Source organism: Neltuma alba, unplaced genomic scaffold, assembly GCF_004799145.2.
Source record: "Neltuma alba isolate B1F8T4 unplaced genomic scaffold, ASM479914v2 tig00013707_pilon, whole genome shotgun sequence".
NCBI classification, from domain to species: Eukaryota; Viridiplantae; Streptophyta; class Magnoliopsida; order Fabales; family Fabaceae; genus Neltuma; species Neltuma alba.
The window spans coordinates 32,698-52,124 of NW_021637867.1; the positions used below are offsets into that span (position 1 = coordinate 32,698).

A 19,427-nucleotide genomic window follows, 5' to 3' on the forward strand; every position below is an offset into this window, starting at 1 on the left:
TGTCCATAGTGTTGAAGTCACAACCATGCATCATCCACGACGACAAGAGCCGCTCGAGGAAGCGAGAAAAATCTTGACATCCTCTTGAAATGCTAACGTCAAAGGGCCCCTTTACGAAACTGGGCCACCCTAATGACACTGCTCTAGTGCTCTGCCTGTACAGTGGTCCAAAGTAAGATGCCACTTCTCTTTCGTAAATTTAAGAAGATGAATACATCATGAAAATTGGTTCTTTTATATATGATTAAAATATAATTAATTTACCAACAGAGTTGGGTCTAGTAGAAAAATTAGTCCCTCATAATTTAAAAAATCAAGGTTTGAATTCTTATTAGGAGAGGTACTCACATTTAGTGGCTGACAGTACCCAGATAGGATTACCTCCAATATGAGGATACATGTGCTTTAACAAAAATATATATAATAATTTAAAATGATAAATTAAAAATCATATTCACAATATTTATAAAAATTAATCAATTGCAATAAACTGTTTATATTTATGATAAATGTAATTGGATTTTTTGATAAAAATCTATTTAATAATAAAAGAAATTGTATTTTTATCACCCTAGATAATCTTTTGGTATCAAAGATAGGTAATTTAGGAAGGACATAACTCAATTAACCTCTTCTTTGGTTTAATATCAAAGGAGGGAATACATCAAAGGTTTTTTTCCCCTTAAACACAAGTATTTTCTTATTAGAAACAATCATATTCAAAACTATTGTCAAATAAATATAGACACCTTTTCCCGAAATTCAAATTTTGATTTATCATGTATTAGGGGACTGATCTCTTCTAATAGATCTAATCTCATTCGATAATACGCCAGAGGTTAAGAAGCCTGAACGTTTCAATGTCTAGGGGTAGTGAATTCCAGTTGGTCCTCAAGCAAAATACCATTGAACCCATCACGTGGACTGTCCACTGTCCATGATAGCATCAATTCTTTTTTTTTTTTTAAACTGTTTTTGAAATACAACTGGCGAAGAGGTTGGACTCTTTCATTAAAAGAAAGGGGTTCAATCCTAGAGAGTATCATTTTGTTGTAGTTCCAGTCGCTGTAAGCATCACTACAGTACAGTAAAGTTAAGAGATTCCTACCTATTGGGTCAGAAGAAAAAAAACTTGCTTGTCATGCTCCTGTGCCCGTAGGGACAGGCCCTAGTGAACCAAGCGTTAGGTGCCTTGTCCTTAAATCGTGGGTGAATCCAATTCCTTTCTTAAAATTTTTGTACCAAAAAAAGCTGTTTTTGGAATAGAACACAGGGATTGATATTTACAAAGAAGTGAACAGAGGCACAGAGTCAGATAAAAAGGTTCCTCCTTTGATCATCACCAACTCATAAATTTGATCAAAGGGGTGTCCTAAATTAGCCAAGAAATCTGCAACTAAATTATTTGCTCTAGTGTTCAAAAAATAAATAAGCTTCGCGATGGCATGAGAGCGTAGCTCTGGCTTCTTAGATAAGATTACAGACATGTGCACAACGTGGCGATTAATCGTTTGAACAAGATCAAAGTACTACTGGAAAATTTTTGGTCGACTGATGAGAGCTCCTCCTTTAGGATTTTAAGAAGGACGAGCCGGCGACTAGCCCCAAAATTCTTAGATTCGCCATTGTTGGTCAAATCTACCATGTTGAGCTTTGTTCTTATCTTTCGAAAGCCTACGATCAGTCGATCACTAGTTGGAAGAAATCATTCATTCTCTTCATCCATCCAAAAGAAAATACGACTGTAGAATTGAGAACTTTTAGAAGCGGTGAGAAAGAAGGGTTGATGAAAGGACAGTTACAAAAAAAAAAAAAAGACTAGTAAGCTTTTAATATCTCCAAAATAGTCTTGTCTAAATGAAAATTGATCTTCCTTCCAGTGCGAGCTTCTTAAAACAATGTTGGTTTGAGGAGGTTGAAGTCAAACAAAGAGCTACCTTGAAAAAAGTAAGGGCTTGTTTGATACGAGAGAAGAGGCGATTTTCCTTCCCTCTACTTATTTGGGTTGTTAATATTTTTAGAAGGAAAGGGAACTTTTTTAAATATTTTCCCTCCTCTCCCTTCATAACCCTCCTCTCCCAAATTAGAAAGATTTGGAAAAAAAATGGTAATATTTTAGCTTGTTTTTACTGAAATGTTTATAATTAGTTTTTAATATCCCTTTACTATCTTTCTGATCTTACATCATGTATGCAAGGGATGGTAACTATTACAATCTTATTAAATCATATATTAGATCTTAAAATATCTCTTCCCTCCCTTCTCTTCTCGTCAATCTATACAAAATAATATTAAAATTTTCATCCTTTCTTCTCTTTTCTTTTTCTTCATTAAAATCTCTCTTCTCCTACATTTTTTTGATCCAAACACATCCTAAAAAGGAAGGGTACCGAGGAAGTAGATTAGGGGGACTAGATTTCTTTCTTGCCGAGTTCAGTGTGCCAAGAGTTCCAATGTCCAGATCTTAAGTGGCAGAGCTAATGCCGAGAGACTCAAGTTAAGCCTTAATCTTGGCTTCTCATCCTGATGGCATACATAAGGTGAGGCTACTTTTGTGGTCGGTGTTGGGTTTGAAGACTTTGAAGGTCCAAAGCTGCCAAAAAAATATTAACTACCTTTTTGTTTGGCATAGGTATGGTTCTCTCTAATAGTTGAAATTTGACTATGAAACCCAATTTGGATATTTTAGCCAATTCTAATCTGCCGCTTCAGTTATTGGAAAGTTTAGCACATTTGCGTTTTTATGAACCATGAAGTTTCGAGAGATTTGCTTGCTGCTATTTGTTCATTTAGTTTTTGGTATATGACCTGGGTCTTAGTAAATAAAGGTGGCTTCGTTAAACACATGCATGAACTAGGGATTAAGGGCCTGTTTGGTTTGAGGGGAGGGAAGGGGAGGGAGGGGAGGGGAGGTTTCATCCTCACCTTGTTTGGTTTGATTAAAAAGGAGGGGAGGGGAGGGTATTTAATGATCCCTTGTTTGGTTCAAGGAGGGGAGGGGAGGGATAGTAATAATCAATTTATCATTTTACCCTTATATATTAGTTTATGTTTTTTATTGATGTATTATATAAATTAATTTACATCTTAATTTAAATTATATAATTTAATCAAAATTCAGTCTTATCATGTTAATATGTGTATTAAAAAATTGGTATAGTAATTTTTCATTCTAATTAATATAATAATATATTTAAAATAATCAAATTAACAAATTTTATATGCTCTAAGGAAAATGAAATTTTATTTTCTTTAGGCTATCTTTTTTTCCAGCTTTAAAATATATTTAATAAATAATATATTTATAAAAAACAATTAATTTTATAATATTATAATTTTTTATTTAAATAATTTTTATTTTTAAATAATTTTTATAATATATTTTTAATTATAATAATGTATATATTTTTTATTTTTTTTACTTAGGATAATATATTTTTTATTTGAAATAAATATTATAATAATATATTTATGGGTAGAAGTGAAATATTAAAAAAATCATAAGGGCATAATGGTCCAAAATTTTGACTCCCCTCCAAAAACCCCCAATTTGGAGGGGAGCCAAAATGGAAGGAGGGAGGGAGGGAGGGAGGGAGGGAGGGGAGGGGAGGGGAGGGGACATTTTAGCTTCCCTCCCCTCCAAAATTTTTAACCAAATGAGGGGAGGGGCTCATCTCCCCTCCCCTCCCCTCCCACCCCACCAAACACACCTAGCTTTCGAAATTTTTGTTATATTTCAAATTATTCATTGCTTTATGATTTTACTGAAATATTAATTATTTTTGTATTGTTTTACCCTTAACTAAAAAATAATTAGGTCGAAAAAAAGAAATAAAGGTATTTAATTAATACAATAGTGTTTTAGTCCAATACCATTAGATTTTTCTATAGTAGTCAATGGTAAATTATCTTGGTGGCAGTGTTACCAGCTACGTTTGGGTGAGATCATAAGTTCAAGCTTGACATTCACATGTTTATATATGTTTAATTGTATCAGATAAAAAATAGATTATATAATTACTTTTTTAATATGTACAACATTTAAAAATGATTGTTATTTTGAAGTTGATGAAACATCCGCATATAACGCAGAAATTTGGATTGACATGCACGCCACTACCTCCAAATATAAGAAAAAGGTGAAGATTTACGCGTGAAGTATTTGCTATGTATGCACACCTCACACCATAAAATTTTTTGGTACAAAATGCATAAAAAAATTTAAAATGATACAAAAACGCCGTGATCGTTAAGGCAACTAAGACAACTAATGTTGGTCATGAAGCAAACAATTCTGATGCGTGTTGTACAAGTTTTTTTTTTTCCTTAGCGCCTTAGCAGTATCCGTCATCGCAGGATCTTTTACACGACACAATGGTTGCACCTCCCCCATCCACCTCATGCACCATTTTTTTCTTTGGTTTATTCGTTGTCGGTGATGTTACCTCAAAGCTAATGAGTTGTGGATTAAGGGCACCCTTGCTATAAATTAACCATATGCTGAAAGCAAATAAAGAGGAGGATGACGAAAAGGAGGTTGAGGATGACTCATCCATCATCGGGAAAATCAATGTGACCAAATCTTCTAACATTATTCATCGACGATGAAGAAATAAAAGAACATGGGGAAGACAGGGGAGGGGTATTGTGTGGTGTAAAAGTCCTTGTAGCAGCTAACAGGGCTACCAGGAACGAAAACATTATGCCACGTGAGCAGGGGGTATTTGTTAAATGATTAGTGTTATTGGCTGACTTGATGGCTGTGGTATTTTTAAACCATTTTACAACTTTTATGAGTATTTTTGTACAATTTTTTTTATTGACATGTTTGATAAACAGTAAAATAAGATGACGTAATGGTTATAATATTTTTGCACCATTTAGTGCACTTAGAAGGGGCTAGTACTTATAACATGGTAAATCAAGGTTTGAATATTTGTTAAGAGAAGTATTCATATTTAGTGCCCGACAATACCTTAAATAGGAAGATACCTATGCTTTAGCCAAAAAACAAAAAAGTTTGCATCATTTTAAAATATTCATATTTACTTTTGCATTAGGAAAATTTTATAGTGTTAGATGCATAGAGAAAAACACTTCATGTGTAGATTTGAAGCCTTAGACTACCTATACTAGTCTAGATAGTCCAACAACCCAAGTTTAATCTAGCTCGACCTCCAATTAGAACTAGACCAAATTGGACCACAATAGAGTTGATGACTAACTCAATCCAATCTGATCTATTCACACCCTTAGTTACATAGAATAAAATACTCCAGTAACTTTTCAGTATCCTAAAAGATGTCTTAAAGAAAAGAATAAAAAATAAATAGAAATGGGGTTGGTTTAAAATTATACTCAATTTGGCATAAACTTTGGTTAACATGTATAATTATAATACGGATAATTAATCTCTGAGTCTTTATAGTTTTATCTTACTTTTAATCAGGTCCCTATAAAAATTTTCTTTTATCAAGTCTTTTTACTTTTACGTATTTTTAATTAGGCCCCTCTATTTTTTTAATCAGGTCCTTATAGTTTTACTTATTTTTTAATTAAGTCCCTTGTAACTTTTTTTTTTTTATATACAAGAAGGAGAGAGAAACTCTCAAAGCACGCTACCCGTTATCATTAGGTCCGGATGAACCCTGCCATAGAATATCTTTAAGCTCTGCAGGCGGCGAGAGTATAGGAAAGAAACCCGTGATGCCTCCCAATGCCAACTTTGCTAGATAATCAGCTGTCTTATTCGCATTTCGACTCATGTGTTGAATTTCGACATTCCAGTCCCGTGCAAGAAGTGCCTTGATCTCAGAAATCAGGCCGACTTCGGCATGTGTATCCGTCTGCTGGTTCCGTAATAGATCTACCACTTCATAGTCATCTGTTTCCAGAATCACAAGTCGATGGCCTGCATCCCAAGTGGTTTTCAGTCCAAGAAGAACAGCCCATAGCTCAGCAGATAGACTGTCTCCGGTGTGGTCGTGGTGCATGAAGCCCATAATGAAAGCCCCGTCGTCATTACGTACAACTCCACTGCACCCATGTCCTTTACCTCCCGAGTAAGCTCTGTCAACATTCAACTTCACCCATCCTTCCCTTGGGTTCTGCCATTGTTCATGTCTATCAGTCACTGGATGGCCATTGGGATTACTTCCTTTCATGTGGGCTCGAGCATGTTGGGTAGCTGTGACTATGGACTTGGCATGTACAAGAAGGGAGTCATTCGTTGTGATTGTGGCCTCAAAGACTCTGTCATTTCGCCTTTTCTAGAGTAACCAATAGATTGTTGAGAATGTGCTCCCCCAGTCCTTATATCCTGCGTTGAGGGTGCCTCTCAGATTCCATTGCATCCAGTCCTTCAAGTTGGCACGGAAGAACCTGTTATGCGATTCTGGTCTTATCAGTCCTCTCCACAATCTCATGGCCGCTTCACAATAACGTAGAACGTGCAGCGTGGTTTTAGGCCTCTGTTTGCACCATGTGCACAAGTTATCTTTGGTCATATGTCGTCGGGCCCGCTCCTTATTCGTGAGAAGACGGTTATGGTAAGCCAGCCACAAAAAGGTTTGCACCTTTGAGTGGTATCCATCTTCCAAATCTTCTGCCACGTTGGGTTGCCTTCTCGGACACCGTCTGTAATGATGGTGTACGCACTTCTGACCGAGAACAGTCCACTCTTTTCATACTTCCATCTCACTGTATTGGTCGAGTGGTCAACTTCACACCCATCCTTAACAAACTTCCAAGAGTTTTTGATCCCTTGCCATATGTTTGAGCTGCGTCACTCCATGTTTATAGCTAGTATGAGATTGTTTCCGCACTTATATTTGCTCCGCAGCACCTGTACCCACAGTTCATCCTTACGGTGCATCAAATTCCACCCAAGCTTAGCCATGTGCGCTTGGTTTTGTTGCCGCATGTTCTTAATTCCAAGACCCCCTATTTTCTTTGGCTGGCAAACGGTGTCTCACTTCACGAGATGGGTCTTCTGTTTTTTTGTTGTAGTGCCCCTATGAAAGCCTGGTTAAAGAAATTATTTATTAACTATATTCTTTAAAATTAATTTATTTTTAAATTAATAAGTATATAATTAGACAAAATAATTAATATAATCATTTAGTAATTGATAATTAATCATAATAATCAATTATACTTAACTGTAAATTATTTATAATTATATTCTAATTTTAAAAAAATTTATTATTACAATTTGAATTTTATAATTATAAAAATTAGAATTGAAAAATAAATAATATATGTGTTTAACTAAAAATTCAAAAGAATATTACCATAATATTATTATAATAATTTAGTATTTATAAAATATTATTATTTATAGAATAAAAAATAAAAACTACAAGGAATTGATTAAAAATAAGGTAAAACAATAAGGACCTGATAAAAAAGAAAAAAAAAATTATAAAGACTTGATTAAAAAAAAAATTATAAGAACCTGATTAAAAACTATTTCAAACTATAAGGACTTGCATATTAATTATCATATTATAATATAAAAATACTGGGGGAAAAAACCTAATTTCCTTCCCACCACCAGGAAAAGAAAAGAGAAAATGGAAAATAAAGACCCTTGAATATATAAAATGGCAAAATGGGTCCCTGAATTAACAAAATTGCTACCAAAGACCGGGTCCTAAATATGAATTATGAAATGTTGGGCAAAAGTCAAAAATGCCATCTGCTTGTTTTTTTTCCAATCTCTTTTCTTCTTCTTTTCCTCTCCCTCTCTTCGTCTATCTCTTTCCTTCTTCCTTCTCCTTCTACCCTAACCCCATTTCCTCATCCCCACCCCCATATCTCCCGATTCTCTCTTCTCTCTTATTTCTCTATCATCTTCTTTGTTCTTGTGTCCGTCTTCTTTATTTCTTCTCCCAAAGCAAGTAAATGATGGGACTAAGATGAAGGATACCAAGACAAACAAGAATCAAGCTCAACAAAACTTCTACTGGACATTGTCGAAGCCTAGCTCAGGTAAGGAATTGGGTTCCCTTTTGTCACCGAGTTCTAGGTTGAAATTGAAGATAGTTGCAGTGGCGACGGTGGGCACTGCTAGTAGGAAGGAATCGTTCTCATCTTCTGTATCAGATGCTCTCCATATATTGTAGCTTGAGATGAAAGTGTATCATCTTTTGATTCACTCTTTGTTGAATCCATACCCAAAGAGGGGGATTTGAATATTGTCTTCTTTGTTCTGTTCTTCCCCTTGATTCATTGATTGGTTTGTAAGTAGAGAATGAAGCTAAACACAAAGGGTTCCCCTTTAATGTTCTTTGATTTGTTCTTTGAGTTTATGTTCTCTTTATTCATAAATGAATGGCAATGTGTGAGTTCAATGATAAGCTTTATTTTGTTGGGAAGTTTTTGGAGTGTGGACAAACTGAACTTTTATATTCCTTCTATCTTTTGTTTTTAAAAAAATATATAAACAATTGAAGTCAAGGGCAATGCAAAAAGGGTAACGAAGTGGACTAAAAAGCATGAGCTGTGCATTTTTCATCTTGTATGAAAACTTTATCAGAACTTATCATTGGTCTTACTTAACTAGTAATTGGTCTAACTGAACTTGTCATGAATCCCATATCAGAAGTGCTTGCTGTCAAAAAAATTTGCATATTCTTATTTCAACAGAGAAATTTAAAATCGTATGAAAACCTTATCAAAACTTGTCATTGGCTTTACTTAACTTGTCATTGGCCTAACTGAACTTGTCGTGAATCCTATATCAGAAGTGCTTGCTGTCAAAGAAATTTGTAAATTTTCATTTCAACAGAAAAATTTAAAATTGTATGAAAGCCTTATCGGAACTTGTCACTGGCTTTGCTTAACTTGTTATTGGTCTGACTGAACTTGTCATGAATCTTATATCAGAAGTGCTTGCTGTCAAAGAAATCTGCATATTCTTATTTAACAGAGAAATTTAAAATTGTATGAAAACCTTATCGGAACTTGTCACTGGCTTTACTTAACGTGTCATTGGCCTAACTGAACTTGTCATGAATCCTATATCAAAAGTACTTGCTATCAAAGAAATCACCAAATTCTCATTTCAACAAAGAAATTTAAAATCGTATGAAAACCTTATCAGAACTTGTCATTGATTTTACGTAACTTGTCATTGGCCAAACTGAATTTGTCATGAATCCTATATCAAAAGTGCTTACTGTCAAAGAAATATGCAAATTCTCATTTCAACAGAGAAATTCAAAATTGTATGAAAACCTTATCAGAACTTGTCATTGGCCTTACTTAACTTGTCATTGGCCTAACTGAACTTGTCATGAATCCTATATTAGAAGTGCTTGCTGTCAAAGAAATCTGCAAATTCTCATTTTAAACAGAGAAATTTAAAATTATATAAAAACCTTATCGAAACTTGTCATTGGCCTTACTTAACTTGTTATTGGCCTAACTGAATTTGCCATGAATCCTATATCAGAAGTGCTTGCTGTCAAAAAAATCTGCAAATTTTTATTTCAACAGAAAAATTTAAAATTGTATGAAAACCTCATTTAACTTGTCATTGGCCTTACTTGACATAATTTAAAATTATGTAGTGGTTATGATACGATTGGATTGATGTTACAACAGTACTTACATTTTGAATGACAATTTTCATAATTGTCAGGTCAATGACAAGTTTACTAAAGCGAATGACAAGTTTAGTAATGTAAACGACAAGTTCCGATAAGCATTTGATAGGAATTTAAGTTTGTCCGTTAAAATAACAATTTCCACAATTATTGGACGAATAACAACTTCAGTAAGGCCAATGACAACTTTAGTAAGTCGAATGACAACTTTTGATAATCTACTCATACAAATTTGAGCTTAAATTGTTAAAATGATGGAATTTTCATATTTCTTTATGAAATGACAAGTTCAATGATAACTTCATTAGGGCAAATGATAACTTCTGATAAGCTACTCATACAAATTTGAGATTCTCTGTTACAATAACTGAATTTGTACATTTATTTACGAAATGGCAAGTTAAGCAAGGCCAATGACAGGTTCCAATAAGGTTTTCATACAATTTTAAATTTCTCTGTTGAAATGAGAATTTGCATATTTCTTTGACAATAAGCACTTCTGATATAGGATTCATGACAAATTCAATTTGGCCAATGACAAGTTACGTAAAACCAATGACAAGTTCTGATTAGGTTTTCATAAGATTTTAAATTTCTTTGTTGAAATGAGAATTTGTTGATTTCTTTGACAGCAAGTACTTTTGATATAGGATTCATGACAAGTTCAGTTAGGCCAATGACACGTTAAGTAAAGCCAGTGACAAGTTCCGATAAGGTTTTCATACAATTTTAAATTTCTTTATTGAAATAAGAATATGCAGATTTCTTTGACAGCAAACACTTCTGATATAAGATTCATGACAAGTTCAGTCAGACCAATAACAAGTTAAGTAAAGCCAGTGACAAGTTCCGATAAGGCTTTCATACAATTTTAAATTTTTCTGTTGAAATGAGAATTTGCAAATTTCTTGGACAGCAAGCACTTCTGATATAGGATTCACGACAAGTTAAGTTAGGCCAATGACAAGTTAAGTAAAGCCAATGACAAGTTCTGATAAGGTTTTCATACGATTTTAAATTTCTCTGTTGAAATAAAAATATGCAGATTTCTTTGACAGCAAGCACTTCTGATATAGGATTCATGACAAGTTCAGTTAGACCAATTACTAGTTAAGTAAGACCAATGATAAGTTCTGATAAAGTTTTCATACAAGATAGAAGGAATATAAAAGTTCAGTTTGTCCACACTCCAAAAACTTCCCAACAAAATAAAGCTTATCATTGAACTCACACATTGCCATTCATTTATAAATAAAGAGAACATAAACTCAAAGAACAAATCAAAGAACATTAAAGGGGAACCCTCTGTGTTTAGCTTCGTTCTCTACTTACAAACCAATCAATGAATGAAGGGGAAGAACAGAACAAAGAAGACAATATTCGAATCCCCCTCTTTGGGTATGGATTCGACAAAGAGTGAATCAAAAGATGATACACTTTCATCTCAAGTTACAATATATGGAGAGCATCCGATACAGAAGATGAGAACGATTCCTTCCTACTAGCAGTGCCCGCCATCGCCACCGCAACTATCTTCAATTTCAACCCAGAACTCGGTGACAAAAGGGAACCCAATTCCTTACCTGAGCTAGGCTTCGACAATGTCCAGTAGAAGTTTTGTTGAGCTTGATTCTTGTTTGTCTTGGTATCCTTCATCTTAGTCCCATCATTTACTTGCTTTGGGACAAGAAATAAAGAAGACGGACACAAGAACAAAGAAGATAATAGAGAAATAAGAGAGAAGAGAGAATCGGGAGATATGGGGGTGGAGATGAGGAAATGGGGTTAGGGTAGAAGGAGAAGGGAGAAGGAAAGAGATAGACGAAGAGAGGGAGAGGAAAAGAAGAAAAGAGATTGGAAAAAAAAAAAAAGCAGATGGGCATTTTTGACTTTTGCCCAACATTTCATAATTCATATTTAGGACCCGGTCTTTGGTAGCAATTTTGTTAATTCAGGGAACCATTTTGTCATTTTATATATTCAAGGGTCTTTATTTACCATTTTCCCAAAAGAAAACCCCGCCGACACCATAAGAAGCCACCAGTCCACCACCCATATAATCGAAAGCAAACTGAATCAAAACTAAAATCATGAAACAAACCAAGAATTAACAAACACTAACAACCAACCATTGATTAAAAAAATGAAAAGATGGAAGCAACAGATAAAAAACAATCAAAGCAACGAAAAGGGGAAAATGAAGCAAGAGATCAAACCCAACAAACAGAAACGAGAACATAAAAAGGAAATCAAAGAGGGTAAGCTGAAATGATTGAAGGCTTGAGGCGGGGATAGCATTACTGTGAAAACAAAAATCTTGATTGGCCATGGTGGCTATCACATTATGACCATAACATTAATTTGTCCTAAAGTTTTTGGTCTGGTAGAATTTGTCCAAAATTTTTTATATTCCAAAGTCGTGTGGCTTTCCACTTTCCTTTCCATTTGTTGCCTCGTGTATGGTGGTGTGCGATGACTCACCCACCTGGCCAGGCAACCTATAGTGGGCCCTGGAGGGCCTATAATATCTCTAATCCTTATCCTAACCGACTTCAACAAATGGGGAAAAAACAAGGAACGAAAGTCCTTGTCCTAATTAATAATTATCAAAAGCATTCATAATTTTATGCAACTCGATTGAATTATATTTGGTTGTTTAATGACTTTAACAATGATATATTACGCGATTAGGTGAACCTTGTGGTTCAGATGTCCTTTTATGCCCCATTATTTCACGATTTCTTAAAGTCTTTTTAAAACCATATGAGATACTCTCACACAATTAATTTATAGATAACAAAAAATCATTAAAAATAATTAAAAAGAAATAAGTATGTTAACAACATAGTTTTATTTTTAAATATGATCTTATAATAAACAAAAATAGATAAAAGAGAATGCATAAAAAAAAAAGTGATGAAAGACAACGTAACAAAGGCAAGAGAATAATAACTACTGACAAAATTGAAAAAAAAAATTACATTTTAAATTTGAAGCTTATAAATAAGATAGAAGAGAATATCATATTATAATATTTATTTTGTAATATAAATTATATTATAAAATAATAAAGTAGTTCTTACAGTTAAGAGGGGAGGAATTAATATTTGAAAATTCCATAACATTATGCCTCACTCTCCACGCACCCGTGAATTCTTAAACCAAGGCTGTTCAGCCGAGAACGCTTCAATTCAAGCACGAAGTTATACAAGCCCAGAGGAAAATTTATCAACAAACTTTGAGCCTTGTTAATTTAATTTTCAATTTTCAATTTTTTTTCACTTTTTTAAAGTAAAAAATTGTTTGGTAAATAGTTTTTAATTAAATATTTAGTAATAAAATGTTATTTTTTATCCAACAAAATAGCATTTTTGTTCTAGAAAGTCAATTTTTTATTGTAAGATCATTTTATCTTTGTAAACTCTAGATATTCTTATACTGACGGCTCATACACTGGGGAAAAAAAACAATGGAGCAGTGAATTCTATTGCAAATCGACAATAAAAAAATTTTCATCATTAATCCAGTCACACAATAATTAGCAACAACAATCAGCAACGAATTTATTTCGGCACAAAATAACTAGCAACAAAAAATGTTCCATTGCTAATTTTCATTGATGGTCCCGCTAATGCTTGTTGCTAACTTTAAGAATAATCATATTGAATGGGTTAATCTAGGTCATCTCGGATCAGGCTTCCCAATTCATGGTTTAACCGAATTAGCCAAGTGATTAATTCATCAATTTTCAGTTTGCTTTTCAATATAATGCTTAAATAAAAGAACTATAAACTTATTATCACCTTCGATTCTAATTATAAGATCTTGTTTATAGTCTTTAAACGAGATCTTATAATAAAGACTGGAAGTAATATAACTAATTTAAGTACATTGTTTCAAAGTTTCATAGAAAATTATGAAATTTTAAATTCAATTCCTCATAAAATTTAAAGTGGTTACCAACAAATCCCCCCTCAAAAAAAAAAGAAAGCTTCCATGAGTTGAAAAGGAAGTGTTTAAATAGAAACAAAACTATAATTTCATAAGTGTTTTTATGGTTTATGAAATAAATATGTAGCGGAGTTTATCTCGTTTTGTGAACAAGTATTTTTTAGAAACACTTTTGAGAGTTGTCAAACTCCCCCAATTAAGTCACCATAACTCATAAAAGGCACTATAATCTTGTACTTTCGGAGGGAAAACTACAAAACATTTTGCGATAGCCAAGTAGCCAACCCTAAACACCAAAGGTTGGTGGATCTGCGGCCGAAACTAGAGTTTGGTGGATCAAATGATGCCCCAAAAATATGTGAACATGGGTAAAGTGTTGTACAAGTTTTTTTGAAGTGTTAGACATGTTTGTGAAATTTCTTACATGTGTTTGTTTTCTAACCAAATGGAATTTCTTATATTCAAACTTCTATTTTTCCAAGGAAAATACCGAAGGAATAACGCGGCATTTCGCGTTTACCAAAAAGGCTCACTCAGTTGACTGCCGGAAAAAAGGTTCTCTTGTTAGCCTGCTTCAGATCCTCCAATTAGAGCTCATCATTTTCTGATAATTAGTCTTTTTTTAAATTTTTTGGCCGCTTCAGATAATTTGTCATTAGTCATGCCAGCATAATATAAACAATTTTTAATATAAAACTAAAAACTAAAAATATGTATCTTTGGCCAAGAAAAGGCTACTAATACGCGATCAACCCTAATATTAGTTAATTCCTGCCATACCCAACTAGTTTAGTACTGGCATATAACTGCTTAATTTTATGCATGAATATTCTTTACTGTTGTTCCCTCTGGGGGCTCCTCTTATTAAAATTTACATATAACATGTTCAGGACCACACAACACTGAAATAAATTACAATTGATGTAGTGTGAAACCATTTTTATGTGTTTTTTAATTGATAACGATAATATCATACTACCTTTGGTCCTAATTATAAGACCCAGTTGACTTATTTGAGGAGATTAAGGAAGTAAGTTAAGTTAGTTATTTGTAATAAATAAGTGTTGTTATTCCTAAAATATCCTTGCTAATTAAGTGTACTGGTTAGAACTATCATTACTAGAAGGATTATCTTGGAAAAAAATGCATAAATATAAGAGAAAAAATAGATTGGGGTCTTATAATTAGAACCAAACAAAAAATCAAACGGGGTCTTATATTAAGGACCGGAAGTAGTATTAATTTTTTTTCCAGCGACCATCTTAATTAAAGCAACACCGTGAGGGCGTGCACCCGAGTACAAGGGATTAATAACTCCTTATCTTGGAAAGAACGCACCTCAAAAGATGCTTATGCGCAGCGCATGTCCACGCTCCACAAAGTTACATTACATTCTATCTCGGCTTCTCTCGTTCCGTTTTTTACCCTACTTCTCCAAAGTATCCCTTCTATATTCATACATTGACCAAATTGCCCCTCCCTCCGTTGCGATTCAAGCAGCCGGCAATTCGGACCCTTTATTGAAATAGATATACCGGTCAACGGTCCCACTATTAAAACAGTGACCTCCTCGTCTCCGTTAGTTAATTAATTACCCAGCCCAAACATCCCTTGGAGACACAAAAACACACACCGCGCAGCTAATTAGCTATGAGAATACCAGAAGCTCTTATTCTTCTTCCTCATGGCCAAAATCATTCGCAGTACCACTGAGAGAATGACTCGTTTTTGCCGGAAAATCGTTCCGGTTAATGTCCGGTGGAGCGTCCTCGAGAAGGTATCCTTTATTGGCCGTTTCTTCCAGTTCATCTGGGATAGGATTCTAGTCTGCTCCGTCGGCAAACCGGGCCGTTACCGGAGAATACCTCTCCAGGACTATCCTTTGATGCCGGCCACGGCGACAATCAAAGTCGATGAACTGGTCGGAGATCAGCCGTCGGTTACCGGCAGTGGTGGGTATGATGCTGATTCAGATTTGGTGAGCCTGAAGATCAGTTTATTGGGTGATTGCGATATTGGGAAAACTTCGTTTGTGGTGAGACTTTTTTCACTTTTTCCTGCCTGATGATATTGTTTGGTATAATATATAATAATTTATAATCTAACTATTCACGAGTTGAAACGATCCAAGACATGATATTGAAGTCTCCGTAATCCCTACCACTTCTATTTTACGAATGAACAATGAGTTTCAATCACCTCCGGCAAAATAAACTAGTATTAGCGAATATTATATGATATTAACATTTCACTTAACATAAAACTCAATGTTTTTTTGTTTTGTTGAAATAGTTCTTTTTTGGTTTTAATTTCTCAGATCAAGTATGTAGGGAATGAGCAGGAAAAGAGGAGTTTGCAGATGAAAGGACTAAATTTAATGGACAAGACCTTGTTTGTTCGAGGAGCTCGAATTTCTTTCAGTATATGGGATGTTGCAGGTGTGCTTTCAAAATTCAAAATCAAACTTTACTTTCCATTTTTACTTTTTGCATTTTCGAATCAGTTCTCAGATTCTAAAACAATATACAATGCAGGTGACAAAGGATCATCAGACCAAATTCCCCTGGCTTGTAAAGATTCGGTAGCCATTCTGTTCATGTTCGATCTTACCAGTCGATCTACACTGAACAGGTAGGCCATATAATAATAAGTTCAGATTCGTTGCGGTCAATTTACATTATATAATTGAAAGCAAAAATTAAACTGATATATTACAACGAATAGTTCATGATACTTTGTTATAGAAAATCTATTTGCAGTTTTAAACAATCAATCTGGTCAGTTTTTGCAGAAACTTCTGAAAATTTTTCGTATCGAAGGTTTTTGAATCTCCCTTTCTTTTACCGCGCTTTATGGTGCGATTTGGTGGAGAATCAATTTGTGAACTTGAACTATGAAGTTAATGATTTATGGATTGTAATTGTTTCCTTTTTGCAGTGTTGTTGGATGGTTTAGTGAGGCAAGAAAGTGGAATGAGGTAACCAAATTGAATTTTGCAAAGCTAATACTATTTTCCTGACTAATTGTGTGGATAAATAAGTTAGACGACTCTTTTTCGTAAAGTTAATATCACTAAAAAAAGTTTTGATCCCTCGTAGGGAAAAAGATTAGGGTGGTACAAAGAGTCTATCATTCATCACCGTTGTGAAATAGAAAGGATTGAGTGAGATCATTTTTTTTTTTTTAAAAAAAAAAAAGGAATAGGATGCCTCTCCAAGCAAGCTTAAAATAAAAAAATGATCTGTTATTTAAGTCTACACTGTTGATATTTTGTACTCCTCCGGTCCTAATTATAAGACCCAATTGACTTATTTGAGGATATTAAGGAAGTAAGTTAAGTTGGTTATTTATAATAAATAAGTGTTGTCATTCCTAAAATATCCTCGCTAATTAAGTATATTGGTTAAAACTATCATTACTAGAAGGATTATCTTAGAAAAAAATGCATAATATAAGAGACAAAATGGATTGGGGTCTTATAATTAGGACCAAATAAAAAGTCAAAGGGGTCTTATAATAAAGACCGGAGGAGTATTAATTTATTTCTAGGTCTTTTTTTTTGGTCCAAAATTTATTTCTAGGTCACGCGTGCATAATTTTGTCAATTTGAGCCCCATTAGGTTAAATATCTTGAAAATACGAGTGTGGTATAGATTTTTTTTTAAATATTGTACAAAGTTTGAAAAAAATTGTACCTATATATGCCTTCTTATGGATCATACATTATTATATAATTTTAGGGAACTAAAAAGAAGATTAAAGATCGACCATTAATACTAAATTTTAGTCATCTGGACTTCAGTTGTTATAAAATGGGTACGAGGGCTTGAAGTAATACAGAAATAAATAAAAAGAAGGAAAATGTAATATATAAACTCTTTATAATTTCATCTCATTTTCAATTAAGTTTTTTTAGCTCTTTTTCATCTCATTTTCAATTAAGTTATTGTAGCTCTTTTTTCCTTTTTGTTGAATTTTTATAGTTTCCTTAATTATAAATATTGGTTCCTATACTAATAATTTGCTAATTTGTAAGGGAAATATGATGTGGTTTTCACTCAGCAATATAATTACAACCTACATATAATAGTTGAATTGGAATTTGTGATCATTTTGTTTGAAGATTATGATGCATAAGCAGGCTTTTCTACATGCAGACAGCACTTCCTATTCTGATAGGAACAAAATTTGATGATTTTGTTAGACTCCCCCCTGACGTGCAATGGACCATTGTCACCCAGGTATGAGCGAAGGAAAAAAGTCTTCCCATTAGGCGTAATATTGTTTTTAATTTGATGTTCTTAATTTAAAAATTGAAAGATAACATGTTTTTTGAAAGTGAAAGACTTTAGGTTTTTAGTACTTCATTGTTACGCGCACACACAATTGGGGGAAAAAAATTTTAAGATGAGTTAAAATGCATTTTTGTTTCATAAATATTTTTTGAAAAAAGTATGAACATCTTAAAGAGAATTGTAAAACAAGTATTAGTATATTACCCATCATCTTTTAGAATTAATTTAATATTGCCCCTTTTTAAATAGTAGACATTAAGTCAGTTATTTTAAATCATGAAAAAATTTTGACCAAAGGTTAACATTATATTAAATTACTCTCTTTAGTTCAAAATATAAGTATCAAATAACTAAATTAGGCAGCTCAAAAATTTAGTTGAAATTAGTTTAAAACAATAAATATGTAAAAAAATGCAACTTATTTTTCTAAAACACTCTTAATTTATGGATGGATAAGTGGTGGAGAGAATGAGTGGAAAAAGAAATGAGAGAGAATGAGTGGAAAAAAAAAGAGATATATATAATTAATTAAGGATAGAAATGAAAAAATGCATAAAATAATTAAACAAATTCAAATTAATGTTTATAAAAAAACCAAAGTCCCTTCATAGATTTGATACTTATATTTTGAATAAGGAGAAGTAGTTTGTAATTTTGTTTAAGTTACTCGTAAATTTATGGGATTCTCAAATTAGTTGCAATATTTGGCATGCAATGCCGTAAAATATTGCAGGGGATGAAACTAATTAAAGAGATACAAAGTGTATTCAGTTAACTTTAGCTGACCACCTTGCCAAAATTTTTCACGGAATAAGTGGGAATTATCTTATCCTTGCTCACCCTTCACCTCTTGTTTTAGTTAACATTTAAAAAAAAGAAGTGTAGTCAATTATGGAATAATTATGATGAAGAATATATGTAGTAGTGGGTTGAAGTCTTCTCTTGTTTTGATGGGTTCAAAGAGAAAGCCGTGTATGGAATCTTGGCACTTTGGAAATCACCCAAGTCTTTCCGTTTCCGCGTCGAGCACAAACACGGGGCCCCACATGCCTGATAAAAGTCATAAATTAGCATTCTTCAATTACTTTTAGGCCATAAAGTGTGATCTTTTGTGACGGCAGGCGAGGGCATATGCGAGGGCAATGAAGGCGACGCTATTTTTCTCGAGTGCAAGACACAACATTAATGTGAACAAAATCTTCAAGTTTATAATGGCCAAGCTCTTCAACTTGCCCTGGAAAGTGGAGCGAAACCTGACGCTGGGAGAGCCCATCATTGACTTCTGATTCACAATTGTGTTTGTATGTGTATACTGTATATATAGCACCGGAAGCAGCAAACAATAACCCAACATTCACTCACTTGCCTAACTCTTTACTTCTGCTCATTTTTAACTCCCTTCTTTTGTGCTTGGAGAGTACTACTACTTATTATCCCAATCCAAAGCAAGCAAATATACAGATATCAACATGACACATCTTTCTTGCTCTTATATTCGTATGTCTGATGTTCTCTTCGGGGAAATAAATCATTGTTAATAATGTCAAAACAGAAAAATTCCTGATCCAAA

General features: G+C 33.6%; 1 protein-coding gene across 2 annotated transcripts; it reads left to right on the plus strand.

Moving 5' to 3' along the window:
• The first annotated feature begins 15,183 nt into the window (after positions 1 to 15,183).
• On the plus strand, positions 15,184 to 19,427 carry LOC114738895 (septum-promoting GTP-binding protein 1). 2 transcript variants are annotated; one of them, XM_028926956.1, is made up of 6 exons: positions 15,184 to 15,597; positions 15,880 to 16,000; positions 16,097 to 16,193; positions 16,500 to 16,539; positions 17,704 to 17,803; positions 18,979 to 19,059. In XM_028926956.1, exons 1-5 carry the CDS (start codon positions 15,247 to 15,249, stop codon positions 17,752 to 17,754), a joined length of 660 nt encoding a protein of 219 aa, XP_028782789.1. In that variant the 5' UTR covers positions 15,184 to 15,246; the 3' UTR covers positions 17,755 to 17,803; positions 18,979 to 19,059. The 2 variants fall into 2 exon arrangements, with proteins under 2 accessions (XP_028782789.1, XP_028782787.1); XM_028926954.1 differs by having other exon boundaries at positions 15,186 to 15,597; positions 17,720 to 17,803; positions 18,979 to 19,427.

Bases quoted from the DNA above. Each gene is read 5' to 3' on its own strand.
- LOC114738895 (XM_028926954.1), top strand. From the start codon at position 15,247: ATGGCCAAAATCATTCGCAGTACCACTGAGAGAATGACTCGTTTTTGC. The intron at 16,001-16,096 runs GTGTGCTTTCAA...TATACAATGCAG, and splicing joins CAGTATATGGGATGTTGCAG to GTGACAAAGGATCATCAGAC. The intron at 16,540-17,719 runs GTAACCAAATTG...TTCTACATGCAG, and splicing joins AGGCAAGAAAGTGGAATGAG to ACAGCACTTCCTATTCTGAT.